At 50.6% G+C, this 27,832-nt stretch overlaps 1 protein-coding gene across 1 annotated transcript in view; it reads left to right on the top strand.

Moving 5' to 3' along the window:
• Nucleotides 1-27,619, top strand: part of LOC123765515 (segmentation protein even-skipped) — a 48,191-nt gene extending 20,572 nt beyond the window's left edge. The window contains exons 3-4 of the mRNA XM_045754152.2: nucleotides 22,286-22,542; nucleotides 25,844-27,619. Of these exons, the coding sequence (XP_045610108.2) occupies nucleotides 22,286-22,542; nucleotides 25,844-26,521 (935 nt within the window). The 3' untranslated portion in view covers nucleotides 26,522-27,619. The remainder of the gene's footprint in view (nucleotides 1-22,285; nucleotides 22,543-25,843) is intronic.
• The last annotated feature ends 213 nt before the right edge of the window (nucleotides 27,620-27,832 follow it).

Genomic DNA, 27,832 nt, shown 5'->3' with positions numbered 1-27,832 from the left:
ACTACGATACTTCCCTTTCACTGCTGGCAACTACGATACTTCACTTTCACTGCTGGCAACTACGATACTTCACTTTCACTGCTGGCAACTACGATACTTCACTTTCACTGCTGGCAACTACGATACTTCACTTTCTGCGTTCGTTCCTATTTTCGGCAGCTAGATGTACAGTAGCCAGCTGAGTTACAGTAGATGCATAGTAGCTAGCCAGCTAAACAGTAGCTGAGTTTTCAATACACATTTGTAAGTGGTAGGCCTGGTCGACGACCGGACCGCGGGAACGCTAAGCCCCGGAAGCACCTCAAGGTATGATCCGTGTGAGACAGAGCGTGTATAGACTGGGACAGTGATAACAGGTACAGACGGAGTTGGATATCGTCAGCACGCAGCGATAGAATTGGATATCGTCAACCGGCACCTATAGATATATTAATTAAAATACCAACAGGCACCTATAGAGTTGGATATCATGCCTGGAGCATACCTGGGGAAGGTTTCGGGAGTTCGTCTACTCCCCGAGCCCAGCCTGAGGCCAGGTTCGACTTGTAGCCTAATACACACACATACACACACACACACACACACACACACACACACACACACACACACACACACACACACACACACACACACACACACACACACACACACACACACACACTTGCCAGGTAACGGACAGCATCATATTAGCTTTATCTTAAGAATGATGAGTTTCTCATGCTCTTAAAACTTAAGGTCGTGATGAGTTAAGGTGACTTAATATCCATTTTTGTCAACCGTGTCAGAGGGATGTCTATATCAGATGAATTAGTGAGTCAACCATGTCTTCAACCGTATGGAGGAGGGGGGGGGGAGGAGGGATGATTGCCATTGCACGCCTCAGAAAGATGGGAGCGTCGTTCCAAGAAGTTCCTGAGTCAACTCGGTACACAGGAATATGGCACTCAAACAAGGCAATTGCAATGATGAAAGCTCTCAGTTTGACGTCAAAAGACTAAGATGTAAGTTCATTTCAACACCGAAAGTGTGTGTGTGTGTGTATATATATATATATATATATATATATATATATATATATATATATATATATATATATATATATATATATATATATATATATATGTATATAGGGATCGTATATACCTACTGGCGTATACTGCTAGTGGTGTGAGTGCTCGCGCACGCGTGTGTGCCTGTGTGCGTAGGATGACGCCCACTCACCGCCATTAAAATCCGTGCACTAACCGCGCTTATCGGTATAATAATTATAGTGAAACTTGAGAATAAGTGCTGGTGGTGGCAGCCCAGAGCTGTGAGATGTCACCCTCCCCGCCTCGGTGTGGTGGTATGGTGGCGCTTGTGTGATGAGGCGTAGTGTGGGCGTGATGTAGTGTGATGGCTGTGTGGTGTAGTGAGGGGGGTGGGTGGTTGTATGTGGTGTAGACCACCCTTAACTCCCCCTACCATCAACCTAAACATCTCTAGCACACCCCCTCTATCCCCACTCCTTCCTATCAAACCCCCCCCCCCTACCCATTCCCCACATCTAGGCCTCCCTTTGACCCAAAACAACCCATCTTACCCATTATGGAAACCCCATCTGCAACTTCCCACCGGCTGCAACACCAGCTTATCAATCGCTCTCTGCAGACAGCTGCTGCTGCTGCTGCTGTCTGCTGTGGTACTTAAAGGTCACGTTGGTTGGTGTTTCGTGCGGTTGTCAGCACAAGTCTCGTCATCTCAAGATAACCAAGAAGATCATCTCAAGATAACCTCAAGATTATCTATCCCCTCTATCCCTCTCTCAGCGATCAGTTCTATACATGGTTAGGTTAGGTGAGGTTAGGTTAGGTGATTGGCTTCCACTTGAAAATCAACGTATCTGTCGGTGGTGTGAAGATTTTATTTTTATTTTATATTAATTTTTATTTATCTTTATTATTATCTTTATTATTTATTTATATATCTATTTACTTATTTCTTATTTTATTTATCATGTATTTTGTTCTGGGTTATCTTCGAGACAAGTTTCTTCACACTTTTGCTGTTCGAATCCAATTTTTTTTATTGGGGGGGTTGGGATTTAGAGTTGGGCGAATGCATTCAGAAATGCTTTTAATCGAAGAACGCAAATGAAGCACATTTCGATAACAATTGTTTAGCCCGTTCACATAAACATTGGTCTAATACTCACTAATCCAGCTGCCAAATCCCATGTTAAGCAATGAAAAACACTTTACACATAAACCCCCAATTGGTTAAGTTTGAAGTTTTATCGAAAAAAAGTGCTTCGTTCACGTGTTCGAATCTCACATCTTTAACTTAAACACCCGCGTTACAAACACACATAATCACCCAATCAAAACAAAGCACCTAATCTAACCTCTGCTGTGTTGCAAGGGTTCTTGCCAACAAGCTCAAATACACTCATTGCAGATCCACACTTTCTCTTAGGACCACCTCATGAAGGTGGTCTAATATGGACACCTGACAACCTCACTGAGGTACGTGGGTACGTGCACGACCCCCCCCCCCCCCGAGGTCTTCCGTAAGCACCGGGCCCAAACTGGGCCTTATTTGAGGGGCCCTCAGCGAGCCAGGTCATCAGCTGAGGGCCCTATAAACACTAGACGGATCTCAGTCTGGCCCCTTCGAGGGGGTATAAACATGCCCTCCAGTCCCAAGTGTGAGGGCGAGAGGGCGGACACGGACATATATATATTTGTATATATAGATGGGGACGGTTGTAAAGGAGGGGAGGGAGAAAGGCGGGGATAGGAAGAGGGGAAGGGAGGGGAAAAGGGGCCTGGGATAAGAAGTAAAGGGGAGAAAGGTAGGAAGTAAAAGGGGTGAAGAGAACGCTTGGGGCAAGGGAGGTCCCTACCGGAAGAAAATATGGTGATGTAGTATCTGAGAGGGAAAGGAGCGAGAGATACAGAGAGCGAGAGAGAGAAGAATGGTGGGACGGAGGGAGGGAGGGAGGGAAGGAGGTAGGGGGAGAGGGAGGGGCAAAGGGAGAGAGAGAGAGAGGGAAGGAGAGAGAAGCTTAGTGGGGGAGGATGCCCGAGACTGGTCGCTGGGGGAGGGTTGGGTTACGGTCTCTTCACTTATCATAATGCAGAGGTCTCGCTTTACACAACATTCTCCCGCTTCGATATTACACGCCCTGCGCGCCTCCTTGCTTGAAGATGCCGACCACACTCTCACACACGCCCTTATTGATTTCTCCTCTACCCCCCACTATCCCCCCCTTCCCCCAAACCTCTCCTCTCCTTCCTGCTTGACGGGGTTCTGGGAGTTCTTCTACTCCCCAAGCCCGGCCTGAGGCCAGGCTTGGCTTGTGAGAACTTTGTCCACCAGGCTGTTGCTTGGAGCGGCCCGCAGGCACACAAATATCCACCACAGCCTGGTTGGTCCGGCACTCCTTTCAAGAAATCAATCTAGTTTTCTCTTGAAGATGTCCACGGTTGTTCCGGCAATATTTCTTTTGCTCGCTGGGAGGATGTTGAACAACCGCGGACCTCTGATGTTTATACAGTGTTCTCTGATTGTGCCTATGGCACCTCTGCTCTTCACTGGTTCTATTCTGTATTTTCTTTCATATCGTTCACTCCAGTATGTTGTTATTTTACTATATAGATCGGGGACCTGGCCCTCCAGTGTTTTCCACGTGTATATTATTTGGTATCTCTCGTCTCCTTTCTAGTGAGTTCATTTGGTGAGCTTTCAGACAATCGCAATAATTTAAGTGCTTTATCGGGTCTCTGTATGCTGTATATGTTCTCTGTATTCCCTCTATTTCAGCCATCTTTCCTGCTCTGAAGGGGGAAGTGAAGTATCTCAAGACGGAACAACACAAGTGACTTGTGTTGAGTACAACCATTGTGATGGGATCCCTGGATTTGAAAGTTCTCGTAATCCATCCTATAATTTTCTCTGGCTGACACAATATTTGCTTAGTTATGCTCCCTAAACGTTAGGTCGTCAGACATCATTATTCCCAAATCCTTGACATGCTGCTTTCCTACTATGGGCACATTTGATTGTGTTTTGTATCCTGTATTATGTTTAAGGTCCTCATTTTTACCGTACCTGAGTACCTGGAATTTATCACTGTTAAACATCATGTTATTTTTCTATCTTATCCTCCAACCTCATCCATTTTTCGACCATCTTCCCCGCCTCCTGGTTACGTGCTGCTTGTTAGTCTGGTAAACCCTTTGTGCTTTGTGCTTTGCAAACCCATCAAGCTGCTTCACCCCTTCCCACCCCCACCACCACAGTCTGTCATCAATGCGTGTCTACAACCCCCTCCCCCTACACCATAGTCATCAACACGTGTCTACAACCCCCTCCCCCTACACCATAGTCATCAACACGTGTCTACAACCCCCTCCCCCTACACCATAGTCATCAACACATGTCTCCAACCCTACATATCTACGAACACGCATCCCCCGTCCTCGATATATATATATATATATATATATATATATATATTATATTATATATGTTATATATATATATATATATATATATATATATATATATATATATATATCATATATATATATATATATATATATATATATATATATATATATATATATATATATATATCATATATATATATATATATATATATATATATATATATATATATATATATATATATATATTTATTTATGTATGTATTTATTTATTTGCATGGAAAATAAACGCACTCCGCCAGTTATTGACACCAGACAAATACTCTGGAGTTTTCTGGCAGAGACAATATATGTTGAGTGTTTGCCAGAGAGTTAGAGTCATCTGTGTAAAGCGGTGCGCTGTGCTTTGGAGACCACCGCCTCCATTCTCTCACTAATAAGACAACAACAAATAAATAAAAATAAAAACCTTCAGGATTTTCAGTGGTGTTTGGGTCAGCTGATGAAGGAAATGCCAGCCTTCTTCTTCCTCCCCCCCCCCCCCATATCTGGGATGTCTTGGGGTCAGATTCACGAAGCAGTTACGCAAGTACTTACGAACGTGTACATCTTTTCCTCAATCTTTGACGACTTTGGTTACATTTATTAAACAGTTTGCAAGCATGAAAACTTGCCAATCAACTGTTGTTGTTGTTATAAACAGCCTCCTGGTGCTTCGGAGCTCATTAACTGTTTAATAATTGTAAACAAAGCAGCCAAAGATTGAGAAAAGATGTACAGGTTCGTAAGTGTTTGCGTAACTGCTTCGTGAATCTAGCCCCAGGTCTTTGCCAGTCAGTTGTCTAGAGTGCTGGTGCATTGTTGGTCGCTCTGTGGGCGCTCTGTGGATGCTCTGTGAGTGCTCTGTGGGTGCTCTGTGAGTGCTCTGTGGGTGCTCTGTGGGTGCTCTGTGAGTGCTCTGTGGGTGCTCTGTGGGTGCTCTGTGAGTGCTCTGTGAGAGCTCTGTGGGTGCTCTGTGAGTGCTCTGTGAGTGCTCTGTGGGTGCTCTGTGAGTGCTCTGTGGGTGTTATTGGCCATAAATAAGAAGTTCTCTTTCCTTCTTTCTTTCTTAACTTAGAGATAACTTAGCTTAAGATATCTTAAAGAAGTTATCGTTCTTCTGACTCCTTAGTCGCCAGTCATTACTGTTTCTTCCCTCACGATATCACCTCCATGTCTAGATTGATATATATATATATATACCCTCGTCCTCCACAGGTACACCCTCGTCCTCCACAGGTACACTCTCGTCCTCCACAGGTACACCCTCGCCCTCCACAGGTACACCCAAGCCCATTCACAAAGTAATCCCTTTCAAAATTTACAAATGAACCCATTCTCGATACTCTTACTCAGAATTTAAATAACAGTGTCACTCTTCAACCTCCTCAGACAGACCTCATGAGAGCTATGGAGACATAACCCATGTTATGTCTCTCTCTCTCCCTCCCCCATGCCCCCTCCGGCAGGAGTTACATGCCCCCTACCCACTCTGGCGGCCCCGAGTTACTGCGCCGGAGATGCCCCCTAACACCAATCCGGGCCACTTACTTCCCCTAATAAGTTATTCTCACAGGTGAGCGCCCCAATTATGACTTGAATTTAAAAGCTTTTACAGATATCTGTCAGAGTAAGGGCGCGCGTAGTCTGTCATTGGGTGGATGGGGCCGGGCGGGGGGATGGTGGTGGGGGTGGTGGTGGTGGTAGGGATGGTGGTGGGGACGGGGAATGGTTGTGGGGGCGGGGGCATGGTGGTAACCTATCAGTGACTATCTTGAGGTTATCTTGAGATGATTTCGGGGCTTTTTAGTGTCCCCGCGGCCCGGTCCTCGACCAGGCCTCCACCCCGAGCTAGGAAGCAGCCCGTGACAGCTGACTAACACCCAGGTACCTATTTCACTGCTAGGTAACAGGGCGACTTCCTCAGGACTATGAGGAAGTGAGGTCTAGATGAGGTCTAGCCCTTTTGCTATTGTTTTAAGTTTAATTTGACCTATTCTGAATTCGCATTCTTTGTCGAGTCTCGTGTTTGAAGTTCTTGATGGAGGTGGCTTCCACTACTTCGTCATTCAGTGCATTCCTCCTCTTGAGGAATGTGTTTCCTTCGTTTACACATGTTGTATACACATGTTTTGTGAAGGTATTTGATACGTGTGTGTGACCATGGAGTGATAGTCCATAAAATGAGATTAACTGGTATAACGGGTAGAGTGGGGCGTTGGATTGTCAACTTTCTGTCAAACAGAATGCAGAGAGTAACAGTCAATCAAATAAGATCAAGTCCAAGTGCTGTGAAGAGCTCTGTTACCCCCCACCCCCCCCCCACCCCCAGGGCACAGTCCTTGCACCGCTGTACCCCAGGGCACAGTCCTTGCACCGCTGTACCCCAGGGCACAGTCCTTGCACCGCTGTACCCCAGGGCACAGTCCTTGCACCGCTGTACCCCAGGGCACAGTCCTTGCACCGCTATACCCCAGGGCACAGTCCTTGCACCGCTGTACCCCAGGGCACAGTCCTTGCACCGCTGTACCCCAGGGCACAGTCCTTGCACCGCTCTACCCCAGGGCACAGTCCTTGCACCGCTGTACCCCAGGGCACAGTCCTTGCACCGCTGCTATTTCTCATTCTTATCTCGGATATCGACGAAGATACTAGTCACAGCTTCGTGTCATCCTTTGCTGATGATACAAAAATCAGCATGAAAATTTCCTCTGTAGAAGACACTGAAAAATTACAAGCCGATATTAATATGTTGTGTTGTTATAGATTCAGCTACTCTGAACAAGTTCCAAGTAGCACGGGCTATGGTGAGCCCATAATGGACTTACCTGGCACAGGAGCGGTGCTGTGGATATTAATAGTCTTTGAGCAACGGAAAATAACATGATGTTTAACAGTGATAAGTTCCAGGTACTTAGGTATGGTGGAAACAAGGAACTTAAACGAAACACAAGGTACAGGACATTGGCAGACTTAATTATTGAAGGAATTTTTATTATTAGAAATAAATGAAGGGAAGGGGACAGGATAAGGATTTGGGATGGGACGGCAGGATTCCTTCCCCCCGTTCCATCCCAAATCCTTATCCTGACCCCTTCTTATCCTGCCCAATTGCAAGCCGATATTAATAGTCTTTGATTGGGCAACGGTGTTGCCCAATCACCGAGCAAGGAAAGCAACATATAAAAGATCTGGAAATTTTAATGTCTGACGACCTGACATTTAGTGAACATAACCGAGTAAATATTGCGGCGGCCAGGAAAATGAGAGGATGGATTATGAAAACGTTCAAATCCAGAGATCCTACAGCAATGCTAATATTATTTAAATCACTGGTGTTGTCCCGGCTTGAGTACTGCTCGGTATTCACTTCCCCCTTCAGAGCAGGAGAGACCTCTGAATTAGAGGGAATACAGAGAACATATACGGCACGCATTGAAACAATACACCACCTAAACTATTGGGACCGTCTCAAAGCTCTCAAGGTGTACTCCCTAGAAAGGAGACGAAACGGGTGTTAAATAATATATGCATGGAGGATCCTGGAGGGCCAGATCCCAAATTTGCACAGTAGAATAACAACATACTGGAGTGAAAGATACGGGAAAGGAAATGCAGGATAGAACCAGTGAGGCGTAGAGGTGCCATAGGCACAATCAGAGAACACTGTCTAAACATCAGAGGTCCAAAGCTCTCCCAGCAAGCGTTAGAAATATTGCTGGAACAAAGGTGGACTTATTCAAGAAAAAATTAAATAAGTTCTTGCAAGAAGTTCCGGACCAACCAGGCTGTAGTGGATATGTAGGCATGCGGGTAGCTACAAGAAACAGCCTGGTGGACCAAGTTATCACAAGTCGAGCCTGGCCTCAGATCCATGACTCATTTAACTTTCCAGCTTCCGCCTGTGTCCTCTTATCCCACTTTGTCTCAACATGAAGACATTACGTGAGTGGTGTTATGGTGATGATGGTGGTGATGATGGTGGTGCTATCCTTTCACCACCACTCACCATAGCGCCGCCGCCACCACTCACCACAGCACGCCCACAACCACTCACCACAGCACCACCACCACCACTTACCACAGCACCACCACCACCACTCACCACAGCGCCACCACCACCACTCACCACAGCGCCACCACCACTCACCACAGCGCCACCACCATTCACCACACCACCGCCACCACTCACCAGAGCACCACCACACTCACCACAGCGCCACCACCACTCACCACAGCGCCACCACCACTCACCACAGCGCCACCACCACTGACCACAGCGCCACCACCACTGACCACAGCGCCACCACCACTCACCACAGCGCCAACACCACTCACCACAGCGCCACGACCACTTACCACAGCGCCACCACTCACACAGTGCCATCACCACTCACCACAGCGCCACCACCACCACCCACCAGAGCGCCACCACTACTCGCCACAGCGTCACCACTCACCACAGCGCCACATCCACCACTCACCACAGCGCCACCACCACTCACCACAGCGCCACCACACACACAGCGCCACGACCACTCAAAAGAGCGACACCACTACTCATCACAGCGTCACCACCACTCACCACAGCGCCACCACCGCTCACCACAGCGCCACCACCACTCACCACAGCGCCACCACCACTCACCACAGCGCCACCACCACTCACCACAGCGCCACCACCACTCACCACAGCGCCACCACCACTCACCACAGCGCCACCACCACTCACAACAGCGCCACCACCACCACTCACCAGAGCGCCACCACCACTCACCACAGCGCCACCACCACCACTCACCACAGCGCCACCACCACCACTCACCACAGCGCCACGACCACTCACCACAGCGCCACCACCACCACTCACCACAGCGCCAGCACCACCACTCACCACAGCGCCACCACTCACACAGCGCCACGACCACTCACCACAGCGCCACCACTCACCACAGCGCCACCACCACCACTCACCAGAGCGCCACCACCACCACTCACCAGAGCGCCACCACCACTCACCACAGCGCCACCACCACCACTCACCACAGCGCCACCACCACCACTCACCACAGCGCCACCACCACCACTTACCACAGCGCCACTACCACAACTCACCACAGCGACACCACTCACCACAGCGCCACCACCACTCACCACAGCGCCACCACCACTCACAACAACGCCACCACCACTCATCACAGCACCACCACCACTCACCACAGCGCCACCACCACTCACCACAGCACCACCACCACTCACCACAGCGCCACCTACTCACCACAGCGCCACCACTACTCACCACAGTGCCGCCACCACTCCCCACAGCGCCACAACCACTCACCACAGCGCCACCACTCACCACAGCACCGCCACCACTCACCACAGCGCCACCACCACTCACCACAGCACCACCACCACAACTCACCACAGCACAACTATCACTCACCACAGCGCCAACGCCACTCACCACAGCACCACCACTCACCACAGCACCACCACTCACCACAGCGCCACCACACCTCACCACAGCGCCACCACCACTCACCACAACGCCACCACCGCTCACCACAGCGCCGCCACCACTCACCAGAGCGCCACCACCACTCTTCATAGCGCCATCACCACTCACCACAGCGCCACCACCACTCACCAGAGCGCCGCCACCACTCACCACAGCGCCACCACTACTCACCACAGCGCCGCCACCACCCACCGCAGCACCACCACCACTCACCACAGCGCCACAACCACTCACCACAGCGCCACAACCACTCACCATAGCGCCACAACCACTTACCACAGCGCCACCTCTCTCCACAGCGCTTCCACCACTCACCACAGCGCCACCACTCCTCACAACAGCGCCACCAACACTCACCATAGCGCCACCACTACTCACAACAGCGCCGCCACCACCACTCACCACAGCGCCGCCACCACCACTCACCACAACGCCGTCACCATTCACCACAGCGCCACCATTCACCACAGCGCCACCACTCACCACAGCGCCACCACTACTCTCCACAGCGCCTCCACCACTCACCACAGTGCCACCACTACTCACCACAGCGCCGCCACCACTCACCACAGCACCACCACCACTCACCACAGCGCCACCAACACTCACCACAGCGCCACAAATACTCACCACAGCGCCACCGCCACTCACCACAGCGCCACCGCCACTCACCACAGCGCCACCACCACTCACCACAGCGCCACCACCACTCACCACAGCGCCACCACCATTCACCACAGCGTCACCACCACTCACCACAGCGCCACCACCACTCACTCAGCGCCACCACCACTCACCACAGCGCCACCACCACCCACCACAGCACCACCACCACCCACCACAGCACCACCACTCACCACAGCGCCACCACCACTCACCACAGCGCCACCACCACTCACCACAGCACCACCACTCACCAGAACGCCACCACCACTCATCACAGCGCCGCCACCACTCACCACAGCGCCAACACCACTCACCACAGCGCCATCACCACTCACCACAGCGCCACCACCACTTACCACAGCGCCGCCACCACTCACCACAGCGCCACCACCACTCACCACAGCGCCGCCACCTTTAACCACAGCGCCGCCACCATTAACCACAGCGCCGCCACCATTCACCACAGCGCCACCACTCACCACAGCGCCACCAATACTCACCACAACACCTCCACCACTCACCACAGTGCCACCACTACTCCCCACAGCGCCGCCACCACTCACCACAGCGCCAACACCACTCACCACAGCGCCATCACCACTCACCACAGCGCCACCACCACTCACCACAGCGCCATCACCACTCACCACAGCGCCACCACCACTCACCACAGCGCCGCCACCATTAACCACAGCTCCGCCACTATTCACCACAGCGCCACCACTCACCACAGCGCCACCAAAACTCACCACAGCGCCACCGCCACTTACCACAGCGCCAACACTCACCACAGCGCCACCAGCACTCATCACAGCGCCGCCACAACTCACCACAGCGCCAACACCACTCACCACAGCGCCATCACCACTCACCACAGCGCCAACACCACTCACCACAGCGCCGCCACCACTCACCACAGCGCCACCACCACTCACCACAGCGCCGCCACCATTCACCACAGCGCTACCACTCACCACAGCGCCACCAATACTCACCACAACGCCTTCACTACTCACCACAGTGCCACCACCACTCATCACAGCGCCGCCACCACTCACCACAGCGCCAACACCACTCACCACAAAGCCATCACCACTCACCACAGCGCCACCACCACTCACCACAGCGCCATCACCACTCACCACAGCGCCACCACCACTCACCACAGCGCCGCCACCATTATCCACAGCGCCGCCACCACTCACCACAGCGCCGCCACCATTCACCACAGCGCCACCACTCACCACAGCGCCACTAATACTCACCACAACGCCTCCACCACTCACCACAGTGCCACCACTACTCACCACAGCGCCGCCACCACTCACCACAGCACCACCACCACTCTCCACAGCGCCACCACCACTCACCACAGCGCCACCAATACTCACCACAGCGCCACCGCCACTCACCACAGCGCCAACACTCACCACAGCGCCACTACCACTCACCACAGCGCCACCACCACTCACCACAGCGCCACCACCACTCACCACAGCGTCACCACCACTCACCACAGCGCCACCACCACTCACTCAGCGCCACTACCACTCACCACAGCGCCACCACCACTCACCACAGCGCCAACACCACCCACCACAGCACCACCACTCACCACAGCGCCACCACCACTCACCACAGCGCCACCACCACTCACCACAGCACCACCACTCACCACAGCGCCACCACAACTCACCACAGCGCCACCACCACTCACCACAGCGCCACCACAACTCACCAGAGCACCACCACCACTCATCACAGTGCCGCCACCACTCACCACAGCGCCAACACCGCTCACCACAGCGCCATCACCACTCACCACAGCGCCACCACCACTCACCAAAGCGCCGCCACCACTCACCACAGCGCCACCACCACTCACCACAGCGCCGCCACCATTAACCACAGCGCCGCCACCATTCACCAGAGCGCCACCACTCACCACAGCGCCGCCACCACTCACAACAGCGCCACCACCACCACTCACCAGAGCGCCACCACCACTCACCAAAGCGCCACCACTCACCCCAGCGCCACCACCACTCACCACAGCGCCGCCACCACTCACCACAGCGCCGCCACCACTCACCACAGCACCACCACTCACCACAGCGCCACCACCACTCACCACAGCGCCGCCACCATTCACCACGGCGCCCCCACCACCACTCACCATAGCGCCGCCACCACTCACCACAGCGCCACTACTACTCACCACAGCGCCACCACCACTCACCAGAGTGCCTCCACCACTCACCACAGCGCTACCACCACTCACCACAGCGCCGCCACCACTCACCACAGCGCCACTATCACTCATCACTGCTCCGCCACCACTCACCACAGCGCCGCCACCAATCACCACAGCGCCACCACCACCACTCACTACAGCGCTACCACCACTCATAACAGCGCCACTACCACTCACCACAACGTCACCACCACTCACCACAGCGCCGCCACCACTCACCACAGCACCGCCACCACTCACCACAGCGCCACCACCACCACTCACTACAGCGCCACCACCACTCATAACAGCGCCACTACCACTCACCACAACGTCACCACCACTCACCACAGCGCCACCACCATTCACCACACCACCGCCACCACTCACCACAGCACCACCACACTCACCACAACACCGCCACACTCACCACAGCACGACCACACTCACCACAGCACTGCCACACTCAACACACTTCCACCACCACTCACCTCACCACTCACCACACTACTCACTACACCACCACCACCACTCACCACACCACAACCACCACCACCCACCACAGTCACCACCACTCACCACAGCGCCACCACTACTCACCACAGCGCCACCACCACTCACCACAGCGCCACCATTACTCACCACAGCGCCATCACCACTCCCCACAGCACCACCACCACTCACCACAGCGCCACCACCACTCACCACAGCTTCGCCACCACTCACCACAGCGCCGTAACCACTCACCACAGCGCCACCACCACTCACCAGACCGCCGCCACCACTCACCACAGCGCCACCACCACTCACCACAGCGCCACCACCACTCACCACAGCGCCACCACCACTCACCACAGCGCTACTACCACTCACCACAGCGCCACCACCAATCACTACAGCGCCGCTACCACTCACCACGGCGCCGCCACCACTCACCACAGCGCCACCACCACTCACCAGACCGCCGCCACCACTCACCACAACGCCACCACCACTCACCACAGCGCCACCACCACTCACCACAGCGCCACCACCACCTACTACATCGCCACCACTCACCACAGCGCCACCACCACTCACCACAGCGCCACCACCACTCACCACAGCGCCACCACCACTCTCCACAGCGCCACTACCACCCACCACAGCACCACCACTCACCGCAGCACCACCACCACAACCCAGTACAGCGTTACCACCACTCACCACAGCGCCACCACCACTCACCACAGCACCACCACTCACCACATCGCCACCACAACTCACCACAGCACCACCACTCACCACAGCGCCGCCACCACTCACCACAGCGCCACGACCACTTTCCACAGCGCCACCACCACTCACCACAGCACCACCACCACTTTCCACAGCGCCGCCACCACCACTCACCACAGCGCCGCCACCACTCACCACAGCGCCACCACCACCCACCACAGCACCACCACTCACCACAGCTCCACCACCACAACCCACCACAGCGCCACCACAACTCACCACAGCGCCACCACCACTCACCACAGCACCACCACTCACCACAGCGCCGCCACCACTCATCACAGCGCCGCCACCACCCACCACTCACCACAGCGCCACCACCACTCACCACAGCGCCACCACTCACCAGTGCGCCGCCACCACTCACCACAGCGCCACCACCACTCACCACAGCACCACCACCACTCACCAGTGCGCCGCCACCACTCACCACAGCGCCACCACCACTCACCACTCACCACAGCGCCGCCACCACTCACCGCAGCGCCGCCACCACTCACCACAGCGCCACCACCACTCACCACAGCGCCACCACCACTCACCACAGCGCCGCCACCACTCACCACAGCGCCACCACCACTCACCACAGCGCCACCACCACTCACCACAGCGCCGCCACCATTCACCACAGCGCCGCCACCACCACTCACCATAGCGCCGCCACCACTCACCACAGCGCCACTACTACTCACCACAGCGCAGCCACCACTCACCACAGCGCCACCACCACTCACCACAGCGCCACCACCACCCACCACAGCGCCGCCACTACTCACCACAGCGCCACCACCACTCACCACAGCGCCACCACCACTCACCACAGCGCCACCACCACCCACCACAGCGCCGCCACTACTCACCACAGCGCCACTACCACTCACCACAGCGCCGCCACCACTCACCACAACGTCACCACCACTCACCACAGCGCCACCACCACTCACCACAGCGCCACCACCACCCACCACAGCGCAGCCACCACTCACCACAGCGGCACCACCACTCACCACAGCGCCACCACCACCCACCACAGCGCCGCCACTACTCACCACAGCGCCACCACCACTCACCACAGCGCCACCACCACCCACCACAGCGCCGCCACTACTCACTACAGCGCCACTACCACTCACCACAGCGCCGCCACCACTCACCACAACGTCACCACCACTCACCACAGCGCCACCACCACTCACCACAGCGCCACCACCACTCTCCACAGCGCCACCACCACTCACCACACCACCACCACCACTCACCACGCCACCACCACCACCCACCACAGCCACCACCACTCACCACAGCGCCACCACCACTCACCACACCACCACTCACCACAGCACCGCCACACTCACCACACCACCACTCACCACACCACCACCACCACTCACCACGCCACCACCACCACCCACCACAGCCACCACCACTCACCACAGCCACCACAGCTAATTGTGTGTGCGGGTACAGATGAGCAGCACCACCACCGCCGCCGCACCTGTCCTGTCAAACATCACACAAGAGATTGTCGGAGCCAGAGGGCGCCATGTAACATCCTGCTGGCAGCTTCACCTCCTCTAGTGCTCTAGAGCCTTGAGGCGCCCCCAACCCCTCAAGGCTCTCTGATGGCGCCATTAGTAAGACGTTTTATAAAGTCGTCAAACCTATGGACTCCGGTGCTAAAACACGCAGAATATTTCAGTCGAAAATGCATTTAAGGCTCTACAAGTCCTCCCTAGTCTTATAGAGAAGCTAATTTAAAAACACCAGAGTAAATATCGCCTTTCTGAATGCCTCAAACACCTACTAAATTTCGGGACATCAGATCCCAGGACATCAGAGAAAATCAGAACTACTGGTGTGGTCTCTTCCCTCGCCTCTCTACGAGTCCCCGCGTGAATCCGGATTCGGAAGAATGCATCGAATTCCTCAGAAAAACGACAACAACGCCCCCCCATCCCCCTGAAAATAACCTCTGGTCCGAGCTCGATTTAGGACCTGGCGTGATTGTTGACGATTCCTGAAGTGATTGGCTCGTCAGGCCCCATTATGAGGCTGCTGGTACAGCATTTTACAGCCGCCGGGGCGCTGTAATGGCCCGTTAGTTCTTGGGGGAGGAGCGGGGTGTGGTGGGGAGCCTGCATGGCGCCCGTCAGGTGGAGATAGACGGAAGAGATAGACAGCACGAGAGAGATAGACAGCACGAGGAGCGTTAGCAGGGGTGGAGACGGAGAGAGAGAGAGAGACAGAGAGACAGAGAGAACAATGATAGACAGTACACAAACACAAGCGATTGACAGTAGATAACGACAACGATCGGCAGTGAATAATAATGGAAGGTTGACAGCAGACATAAAAACGGGCGATAGATTGACAGGTTACCTTACCTTGAGGTGCTTCCGGGGCTTAGCGTCCCCGCGACCCGGTCGTCGACCAGGCCTCCTGGTTGCTGGACTGATCAACCAGGCTGTTAGATGCACGAAGGTGCACGAAGACAAGAAATGCGAGACAGACGACTGACATGTGGATAAAGAATGACGTATTGACTGATAGATGAAGATGTAAGGGAGAAATGCGATCGATCGATGGGAATAACAGATAGATGGATAAAGACAGGCGTTTGGACCATAAACAAAAAAACAGACGCCAAGCCAGTATGGCTGTACAGACCGACGCCAATTAAGCCAGTATGGCTGTACAGACCGACGCCAATTAAGCCAGTATGGCTGTACAGACCGACGCCAATTAAGCCAGTATGGCTGTACAGACAGTGCTTACGGAACAGTATTTACGAAACAGTACTTACGGAACAGTATTTAGGAAACAGTACTTACGGAACAGTGCTTACGGGACAGTACTTACGGAACAGGACAGTAACACGTATCGGCAAGAGTCCCAAAACAGTATAGTAACATAGAGCAATAATCTCGGAACAGGACTGTATAGCATGGAACAGTAGCCTAGGAACCGGACGGTAAAGTAGTCGCGGAACAGGACAGTAAGTAGCACTCAATGAACCCAGTTAACGTAACACAATCACTAACTAGACCACCGTGTGTGTGTGTGTGTGTGTGTGTGTGTGTGTGTGTGTGTGTGTGTGTGTCAACGATTGTATTTAAGAATCCACAATAATGACAGTGCGGGCCGAGCTTCAGCTCTTGGGTCCTCTAGAACAGAGGTCTACACTTCCTCCACTCACAATCGAGAATCCCGGGATCGATCTCCGGCCAGGATAATAAAATAGTTAGGTACATATTACCTTTCACCTGATGTGTCTGTTCATATAGCATTCATATATGAACCCGGGAGCTATAATCAGCTGTCGTGGATGTGCCACTCCGTAATAAATCTAACCTACTAACCAGACACGTACGAAGCCCATACATCCCCACCCTAACAGATCGAGTCGGATCCATAGAAAACGTAGATATTTGTGAGCCGTAACTTTTCTTAATAAGTTGGTTATTATAACGTCAAAAAACGCGACCATCACCTATTGTGAGGTCGGGGATAGTGGTTGTGGTTGTGGTAGTTGTTGTGGCAGTTGTGGTTATGGTAGTGGTTGTGGCTGTGGTATAACTGGTAAAGTAGGACGATGGATACTCAGTTTTCTGTCGAACAGAACACAGAGAGTAACAGTCAACCAAATAAAATCGAGTCCAAGCGCAGTTAAAAGCTCTGTACCTCAGGGTACAGTCCTTGCACCACTGCTTTTCCTTATTCTCATATCAGATTTAGACAAAAATACAAGTCACAGCATAGTATCATCCTTTGCGTGTACGAATAAGACATAAGAATAAGCATTAAAATTACCCCTGATGAAGACATTGAAAAACTACAAGCAGATATTAATAAAGTTTTAGACTGGGCAGCAGATAATAACATGATGTTTAACAGTGATAAATTCCAGGTATTCAGATACGGTAAAAATGAGGACCTTAAACATAATACAGAGTACAAAACACAATCAAATGTACCCATAGTAGGAAAGCAACGTGTAAAGGATTTGGGAATAATGATGTCTGACGACCTAACATTTAGGGAACATAACCAAGCAAATATTGCGTCAGCCAGAAAAATGATAGAATGGATTACGAGAACTTTCAAATCCAGGGATCCCATCACAATGGTTGTATACTATACAAATCACTTGAATAAAGCACCTAAATTAATGTGATCGTATCAAAGCACTCCAAATGACTCATTAGAAAGGAAACGAGAGATACCAAATAATATACACATGGAAAATACTGGAGGGCCAGGTCCCAAATCTACACAGTAAAATAACAACACACTGGAGTGAACGATATGGAAGAAAATGCAGAATAGAACCAGTGAAGAGCAGAGGTGCCATAGGCACAATCAGAGAGCACTGTATAAACATCAGAGGTCCGCGGTTGTTCAACACCCTCCCAGCGAGCATAAAAAATATTGCAGGAACAACCGTGGACATCTTCAAGATAAAACTAGATTGTTTTCTAAAAAAAAAAAAAGTGCCGGACGCACCGGGCTGTGGTGGGTATGTGGGCCTGCGGGCCGCTCCAAGCAACAGTCTAGTGGACCAAACTCTCACAAGTCAAGCCTGGCCTCAGGCCGGGCTTGGGGGAGTAGAAGAACTCCCAGAATCCCATCAACCAGGTATCAAGCAGGGGTAGTGGTGGTGGTGGCAGTGGTGCTGGCAGGAGTGGTGGCAGGGGTAGTGGTGGTGGCAGGGGTGGTAGCAGGAGTGGTAGTGGTGTTCACAACCACCAGTGTTGTCACAGTTGAGCGTGTTGACACTTGTATTCTCGTGGCCGCCAGTGTTTTCTTGTGTTTTTTTAAGCTGTTCTTGTTTTGTTTCAGTGTCATACTACCCACTTAAGTAAAGCGGCCACACATACTATGACACCCCCCCCCCACACACATACACATACACGCTGGGAAAAAAGTGTTGCACAGAATGTTTGTGTCCCCAGTAAGTATGCTCAAAGGCAATCTTGAGGTTATCTTGAGATGATTTCGGGCCATAGCGTCCCCGCGGCCCGGTCCTCGACCTACCTTACCTTGAGGTTACCTTGAGGTGCTTCCGGGGCTTAGCGTCCCTGCGGCCCGGTCGTAGACCAGGCCTCCTCGTTGCTGGACTGGTCAACTGTTGGACGCGGCTGCTCTCAGCCTGACGTACGAATCACAGCCTGGTTGATCAGGTATCCTTTGGAGGTACTTATCCAGTTCTCTCTTGAACACTGTGAAGGGTCGGCCAGTTATGCCCCTTATGTGTAGTGGAAGCGTGTTGAACAGTCTCGGGCCTCTGATGTTGGTAGAGTTCTCTCTCAGAGTACCTGTTGCACCTTTGCTTTTCAACGGGGGTATTCTGCACATCCTGCCATGCTTTCTGGTCTCATGTGATGTTATTTCTGTATGCAGGTTTGGGACCAGCCCCTCTACTATTTTATACGTAAAAAATTACGTGGAATGAACCAGAACTCCTTTTATGTTACACATCCCCCAGGAAGCAGCCCGCAGCAGCTGTCTAACTCCCAGGTACCTATTTACTGCTAGGTGAACAGGAGGGCATCAGGGGTGAAAGAAACTCTGCCCGTTTGTTTCCGCCTCCACCAGGGATCGAACCCGGAACCTCAGGACTACGAATCCCGAGCGCTGTCCACTTAGCTGTCAAGGCCCCAGGTCGTACCGAAAATCTTAAAATAAAATTATTAATCATGACCGCGAAGAATTAATCCGATGTCTGAAGAACGATAGAGGATTCAATGTCTCGAAAACGATAATAGATTAATTCAATATATCTAAATAGAACTATCTTAAAAATTCTATCACGTGCGGATTTTTTGTTTGTGAAAAAAACCTAACTTGCGTACTTTAAGGCTCTATTCAGTATCCCTTAAAATGGAAGAAGGCCATTAGCCTCCGGACCAATTACACTACGTATGATGCAAATAATATTGAAATTCCTGAGCAAACTAGCGAGTGGCGGCGGAGGTTCGTTAATTGAGTGTTTATAAACAATCTGAGAGCGGTTCACGAGGCTCCAATTGGGCCACTAGATAAAGACGGTGATCAAAGCCGGGAAGAAGCGCTGTTGTGACAAGGGGCCCCTGTTGTGTCTGGGGGCCAGGGGCCCTCCTTCCCTGGCAGGGGAGGAGGAGGAGGAGGGCCCCTGTCCAGCCCCTGCCAGGCTTGCATCTGCACCTGCCGGGCCGTACCCAGTCCCTGTTTACCCTTACCTAGACCTCTGTCTGGTCCTCCGTTGGCTGCCCTGTTGTTTGGTAAAGTTGTCAGGGTGGAAGAGTTTCCTTCCCTACCTCTGTGTTGATCTCTCCCTTGTCTTTCACTGTTGTCTAGTAATGGTCTCCCTGTGCCCGGGCACTGCTGCCTGTGCCCGGGCACTGCTGCCTGTGCCCGGGCACTGCTGCCTGTGCCCGGGTACTGCTGCCTGTGCCCGAGTACTGCTGCCTGTGCCCGGGCACTGCTGCCTGTGCCCGGGTACTGCTGCCAGTGCCCGAGTATTGCTGCCTGTGCCCGGGCACTGCTGCCTGTGCCCGGGCACTGCTGCCTGTGCCCGAGTACTGCTGCCTGTGCCCGAGTATTGCTGCCTGTGCCCGGGCACTGCTGCCTGTGCCCGGGCACTGCTGCCTGTGCCCGGGCACTGCTGCCTGTGCCCGAGTACTGCTGCCTGTGCCCGGGCACTGCTGCCTGTGCCCGGGCACTGCTGCCTGTGCCCGGGCACTGCTGCCTGTGCCCGAGTACTGCTGCCTGTGCCCGAGTACTGCTGCCTGTGCCCGGGCACTGCTGCCTGTGCCCGAGTACTGCTGCCTGTGCCCGGGCACTGCTGCCTGTGCCCGAGTACTGCTGCCTGCGCCCGAGTACTGCTGCCTGTGCCCGAGTACTGCTGCCTGTCCCCGAGCACTGCTGCCTGTCCCCGAGCACTGCTCCCTATACCCATATCACTACCCTCATCTCCGCTCTTCCTCCCCCCACCCCACCACTTGACACCCCTCAACCATCACCCCCCCTTCAGTCATCCCTTCCCCTTCTTCCTAACCCCCCTTTCCCCACCATTATTCCTTCCACTAACCCATCCTCCTATTTCCCTACCACTATCCTCTGCCTGTTCCACCTACTCTCCCCCATTCATTCAAGGCTGCAGAAACACTCTGAAAATCACCCACAGGTAACTCATAGCACAGGTCTCACCCTCCCCCTCCCCTCCCTCGCCCCTACTGTACCTTTCATTCTCAATTTGCACCTGTCGTTTCCCTTGGACGAGTATATGTGAGGGGACAGTGACGCCAGCTCCCTTACCTCCCCTCTTCCCTCAGTGTCGAGGCAAGGCAGCGGGCCCGTCTCTCATCTCTCTTAATTACTCGCGTATACCTGCACGACGCGGCTTATACCTGCGGGGTATTTGTCCTATTTATCTGCCAAAGTAGCTAGCTGGCTCTTCTTCTGCCGCAGAAAAACAACAACATTTGTCTGTAGACCATTTTACATCTCTGCGGTAAGGAGATGGTATCGGAGGAGGTTTTAAGTGCTGTTCCTCTCGCTGTAAATTAAGATAGTTAAAAGTGTTCTTATATACATCTCCCAGCTAGAGAGAAATTAAATTTGCCGTTCCTTGAGACGCGAGCTGAGAGTTACAACCGTTCCCCCCTAAAAAAAAAATTAAGAGGTAATTATCTTCCGTTGACAAGCAATTAAGTATCTGATGGAAATAAATTGAAATCTATGAGTACAATTAACCATTCAGTGACTTAATTGTTGTATAAATTAAAGCCAGATTATGTTTTGATAGAGTAAGATTAAATATAAACATTTCGAATTTGAAGAATGAAGAACTATTAGGAGAAAGCACCAAGCCATTACGACTATATAGCACTGGGAAGGGGTCAGGATAAGGATTTGGGATGGGACGGGGGGAAAGGAATGGTGCCCAACCACTTGGACGGTCGGGGATTGAACGCCGACCTGCATGAAGCGAGACCGTCGCTCTACCGTCCAGCCCAAGTGGTTGGACATTTGAAGAATGAGTCAAGGGGGTAATAAGTGCAGTATCATGTAGCAGTTGAAGCGCCATTAGTAATGGAATATTTGGAGCTTTACTAATAATAGACTTTATTTGTTTAGGTGTGGACGAGGAGTTAACCCACAAGGGTCACAGCCCCGTGGTACAGAGTGCTGGGGGGACAACGCAGCAACAACAGACAGTTCAGCAACAGCCACCAACGAGCCAATCAGCGGCGGAGATCCGGCGATACCGAACAGCCTTCACCAGGGAGCAGATCGGCCGACTGGAGAAGGAGTTCTACAAGGAGAACTACGTGAGCCGACCCAGGCGCTGCGAGCTGGCCCAGGAGCTGAACCTGCCGGAGTCCACCATTAAGGTCAGTTCTCAAGCTGTTATCACCAATTGTTTTCATATTTTAATTCCCAGGAGTGTCTAGGTCAGTTCTCAAGCTGCCATCACCAAAAAGTTTTCATATTTTAATTCCCAGGAGGGTCTAGGTCAGTTCTCACGCTGCCATCACCAATGGTTTTCATATTTTAGTTCCCAGGAGGGTCTAGGTCAGTTCTCAAGCTGCCATCACCAATTGTTTTCATATTTTAGTTCACAGGAGGGTCTAGGTCAGTTCTCAAGCTGCCAATCACCAATTGTTTTTATATTTTAATTCCCAGGAGGGTCTAGGTTAGTTCTCAAGCTGCCATCACAAATTGTTTTCATATTTTAATTCCCAGGAGGGTCTAGGTCAGTTCTCAAGCGTCCATCACCAATTCTTTTCATATTTTAATTCCTAGGAGGTTCTAGGTCAGTTGTTAAGTTGCCATCACCAATTGTTTTCATATTTTAATTCCTAGGAGGTTCTAGATCTTTGTATGATAGTCATTATTTAAAGAAACTCCCAAAACTGCTTTCAAATGTTTTTTCCTTGGAAAAAGAAAATCAGAACCCTCACGAAATCCCTCAAGGTAATTATGAGGATAGAATGCAATGCCAATATAACACTTAGGACACATTAAGTGCTGGAATAAGGACACATTAAGTGCTAAGATATTAGAACAAGATCTGCGCCTGGCCTGGGGAGTAGTAGGACTCTAGAGACACTCTCCAGGTAAGGTGAAAAAACGGTGCCCGGCCACTTGAACTATCAGGGATCGAACACCCCCCCCCCTCCCTCCGTAGGAAGCAACAAAATTCTCTCAATCTTTTAAATTTTCTGGTTGTATTTGTAACTCGTGTTTTGAGTTAGTGTGTTCGTGCTTTAGCAAACCTCTCCCGCATCCGTTCATTTTCTTGCCAATAAATCGGTAGTGTTCTTGTTTTTCCGGATATGGAGAAATTTAATTTAATTTGATTAAATTCCTGTCATTTAATGCTTCATTATTTTAAACATATTCTAGCAAAATTGTTGAAACTATACAACAAACGATCTTTATGTGAAACATGCCATAGAATGTAGGAACTACAGCTGTATTACAGACCACACAGGAGTAGCCATGTCTATGTGAGTTACCGCATGCAGTCGACAAGTTACATTTGCCGCGCTCACAGTCCAGGGAAAACACCCAACTTGACTCCATTCATCTACCCTCTTTTGACTAACGTCTCCCTCCTCCTCCTCTTACACTCACTCACCCTTGCCAACACACTGCCATCACCACCACACTGCCATCACCACCACCTGCCATCAGTATGTGCTCATTACTCCAGCCTAACCTCGGTATATACTCTCTGCACATACCACTTGTTCATATCCCCTGAGGTATGCCGGGTCAGAGAGAGACTTTTTGATGACCCACATAGCTAGATTAACAAAACATAACTAGTTTGCATGTGCTAGAAATGTACTGTAGCACCCACTTGTTTCACCATTATGGATTTTGTCTAAAAAAGTGTGGTTTCTCTACTCTTTGTTTGAGTATTTATGCACCAGCAGTAAACATTGACATGAAAGGCTTTTATCCCCTCTGAAACATGATGAGTCTCAATAATAATTATAATGTGAGACCCAACTGGTAATGTCCACGGGAGACATCTCCCGATTGATTGATGATTGATGAAGATTAAGCCACCCAAAAGGTGGCACGGGCATGAATAGCCCGTAAGTGGTGGCCCTTTTAAGCCATTACCAGTATCAGGAGCTGATACTGGAGATCTGTGGAGGTGCGAATGCACCCTGCATGACGGGAGATGTCTCCCTTATGAATGTGTTAAGATGAAGATGAAGCCACCAAAAAGGTGGCACGGGCATGAATAGCTCGTAAGTGGTGGCCCTTTTGAGCCATCACCAGTATCAATAGATGATACTGGAGATCTGAGGAGGTGCGACTGCACCCTGCGTGACGGAAGATGTCTTCCGTGATTTAAACAGATTGAATTGATTGATGAAGATGAAGCCACCTAAAAGGTGGCACGGGCATGAATAGCTCGTAAGTGGTGGCCCTTTTGAGCCATTACCAGTATCAAGAGCTGATACTGGAGATCTGTGGAGGCGCGACTGCACCCTGCGTGACGGGAGATGTCTCCCGGACCAAGTGGTGACATCTCCCGTCACGCAGGGTGCAGTCGTACCTCCACACATCTCCAGTATCATCTATTGATACTGGTAATGGTTCAAAAGGGCCACCACTTACGGGCTATTCATGCCCGTGCCACCTTTTCGGTGGCTTAATCTTCATCAATCAATGGTAATGTCTCACTACTCTGATGCCTTTTCCTCAGTGTGACACTTGCCTTCTATTGCTCGAGTAATCTTATCCACTGTAATACCTTTCAGGTTGTAACTCCAACTTGTTGACAGTTCTTATGCGAGGCAGTGTTCAAAGGCCTTATAACAGGCAAAACAAATTCACTTTGCCCCCCTCTCTCTTTTACAACCCATCCTCGACTTAAGTCCATTACACCCAACGGTCGACCCCACAGACGCATTAATAATTTTTACATGCTGTTCATTCAAAACGGGAATTTTCTCAAATATAAATTAATATTATAGTATATTAGCATATTGTGCATGTATATAGGCATAGGTTAGGTGTTTAGGTTCTGTTGGCGATTATTTGTATTTGTAGTACGTGGGTGAAGCCTTTACAGCGTTGTGGTTTTGAACAAAATTCGTCAGTGACGAATGTCACAACATTCGTCATCAGTGACGTCGTCACAACAGGCACATTTGTTAGTAGCTAGGCCAAGTGTCGAGAAAGATAGATGTAGACAATAATTGCTGTTTATGTTTTAGTGACTTGTATTCCAGTTGCAACACCTTGTACAGACGAGTCTGCAGGTATGGCTGCATTCCAGTGGTTATGCTGGTTATTGGCACTAGTGGAAATAGCTACTTTTCATAGTTTATGCCTATACAGCTGTAGCTATGACCTTTTTTTTTTTTTAAGAAGCATTGTATCCCACTTACCTGTCCTTCAGTCACTTCAATTCATATAGAATTGCATAGCTTAAATAAAGAATATGGTTGCAAGGGAGATTATTGGTTACTATGCAACTTCGAGAAAACTTAATTCTCAAGATATAAAGTGGAATTAAAATTTGTAGTGCAATTTCATTTCATGATATAAAATTCAAGTTTATTCTGAAGTGATTATACTGTAACAATAACGTTTCTTTACACTTAAATATGACTAAATGATGTTCTCATACCAGAATAAGAGTAACCTAACTTCTGTCAACAACAGGTGTGGTTCCAGAATCGTCGGATGAAGGACAAACGTCAGCGTTTGGCCCTGGCGTGGCCCTATGCTGACCCTGCCTTGGCCGCTTATTTACTACATGCTGCTGCTGCCACAGGTGCCTACCCACCATACCTCCCACCCTCTCTCACCACTGCTTCCCCATGGGCTGCTGCAGCTGCAGCGGCAGCTGCTGCCCAGGTGGGGGGAGGTCCACCCCTCGGCTATAGCGTACCTTCTCACACACCAGCATTGACCCGTTTTGCTCCATACCCTCGCCCTCATCCAGGATTGCTCACCTCGCCCTATCTAAGACCTGGAGAACTGCGACCACACGAGGTCCCTTCAGTTCTTCCTTCTCCTTTAACACCAACACCAGTGTCGCCGCGTCCACTAGTGGGTGGTCACCTTGCTACGTGCCCACTGCGAGACTCCCCTAAGGTGGGAGGGGAGTCTTGCGTGTGTGGTTTGCTGTACCCAACTTTACCCCTCTCTCACCCACTTGCCCCTAACCTTGACCCTACACCACTAACCACATCTTCACCTACCACCACCACCACCATTACCAATCCTACACCTAGCACCCCACTTAATATTTCTGGGGGATCTCTGGGGCAAACATCACCGTCACACAAGACTAACTCCACCCCTTCACTTTTCCAACCCTACCGGGATGATCCATAAGCTACCTCACCCCACCCCTGCCATTAGATCTTTATTTTAGCACACTCAAGCAACTTGGGCATCATCTCTACCTCTCCAGTAATACCAATGTCAGGCGGTGAGGCAGAGTCGGGAGGTGGTCCACACAGTTATTTCCTGGGCATGATTTCCTCAATCGTGAACATTTACCTGACACTACAAATATGGAGTTTTTATCCGATGAATAAATGTGCAATATTTATTATGAACACCACTAGATAATTTTTTTATATATATTTACTAAAGTAAAGATGTACCTCAGGAAATGCAGAGGGAAGACTAAATTTAAGAAAAGTGTTATGTACATATTAATGCAACTATATATATATGAAAACTACAGCAATTACACAAGTTAACATGCATAAAATGTAAAAAAACAAAACAAAAATTACAAAATTTGAGATATGGCTGTAAATAGCCAAAACATAGCAAGTCCCCATAAAAGAAAGTTATTATTTCACCAAGGTTTTCACCAGTTAAGGTGGAAACCAAGGAATTTGGGGGGGCATGTGATCTTACAGAGTGCCAAGGTAGGGATAACTTAGACTATTATTGTTGGTCAGGTAATAGAACAATGCAATTGTCTAAAGCAAAATCATGCATTAAAAAAAAAAAAAAAAATTGGATTCCTTCTTGATGCAACTACCGACATTCACAAGGGCGATGTGTGGTGAACAAATTTCCTTCCAAGCATTCTCCAGAAAACTGCACGTCAAGAAAATCCACAGGAGCCGTGACAAGGGTTCGGCTCCTACAGATTTTCTCACTAATGCAGTTAGTGTGATTACTCTTGTGTACTATATTTACATTTTCTCTCTCTCTCTCTCCAGTTCTTTCTCCCCATCCTCATTTTCCCTCTTCTACTGCACATCCATTTTCATCTTGTCATTCTGTTCTCCAGGCCCCACTCCTCTTTCTACCAAGGTGACATTAAGATGTCTTCATGTTACTTTGATTTGCCCTGTGATATTTTTATTAGTTGTGCTAGACCCCAGGAGTGACCTTGTAACTAGAGAGACTTAGAGTACCTGCATGTTAATGATGTAGTAAATGTATAAAATAAATCCTTATGTTGTATAACCTTGTCTTATTTACCAAACTTTACAGCAAGTAAACTGTACTGGATGTAGATAAAAAATGCATCACTATACTTGGTAAAAGGATGTATAAACCTAAGGCTAAATAGCCCAAGATCAGTTAACAGTTAATAAACGAAATGGCAAAATAAATAAAATTTATAGGGAACTAATTAAAGCAAATATTAACTTTTATAAAATCGATCCTAGCTGTTTC

This window comes from Procambarus clarkii, chromosome 30, assembly GCF_040958095.1.
Source record: "Procambarus clarkii isolate CNS0578487 chromosome 30, FALCON_Pclarkii_2.0, whole genome shotgun sequence".
Taxonomy (NCBI): domain Eukaryota; kingdom Metazoa; phylum Arthropoda; class Malacostraca; order Decapoda; family Cambaridae; genus Procambarus; species Procambarus clarkii.
The sequence above is the reverse complement of the archived record's forward strand: the minus strand, read 5'-3'. Positions and strand labels throughout refer to the sequence as shown.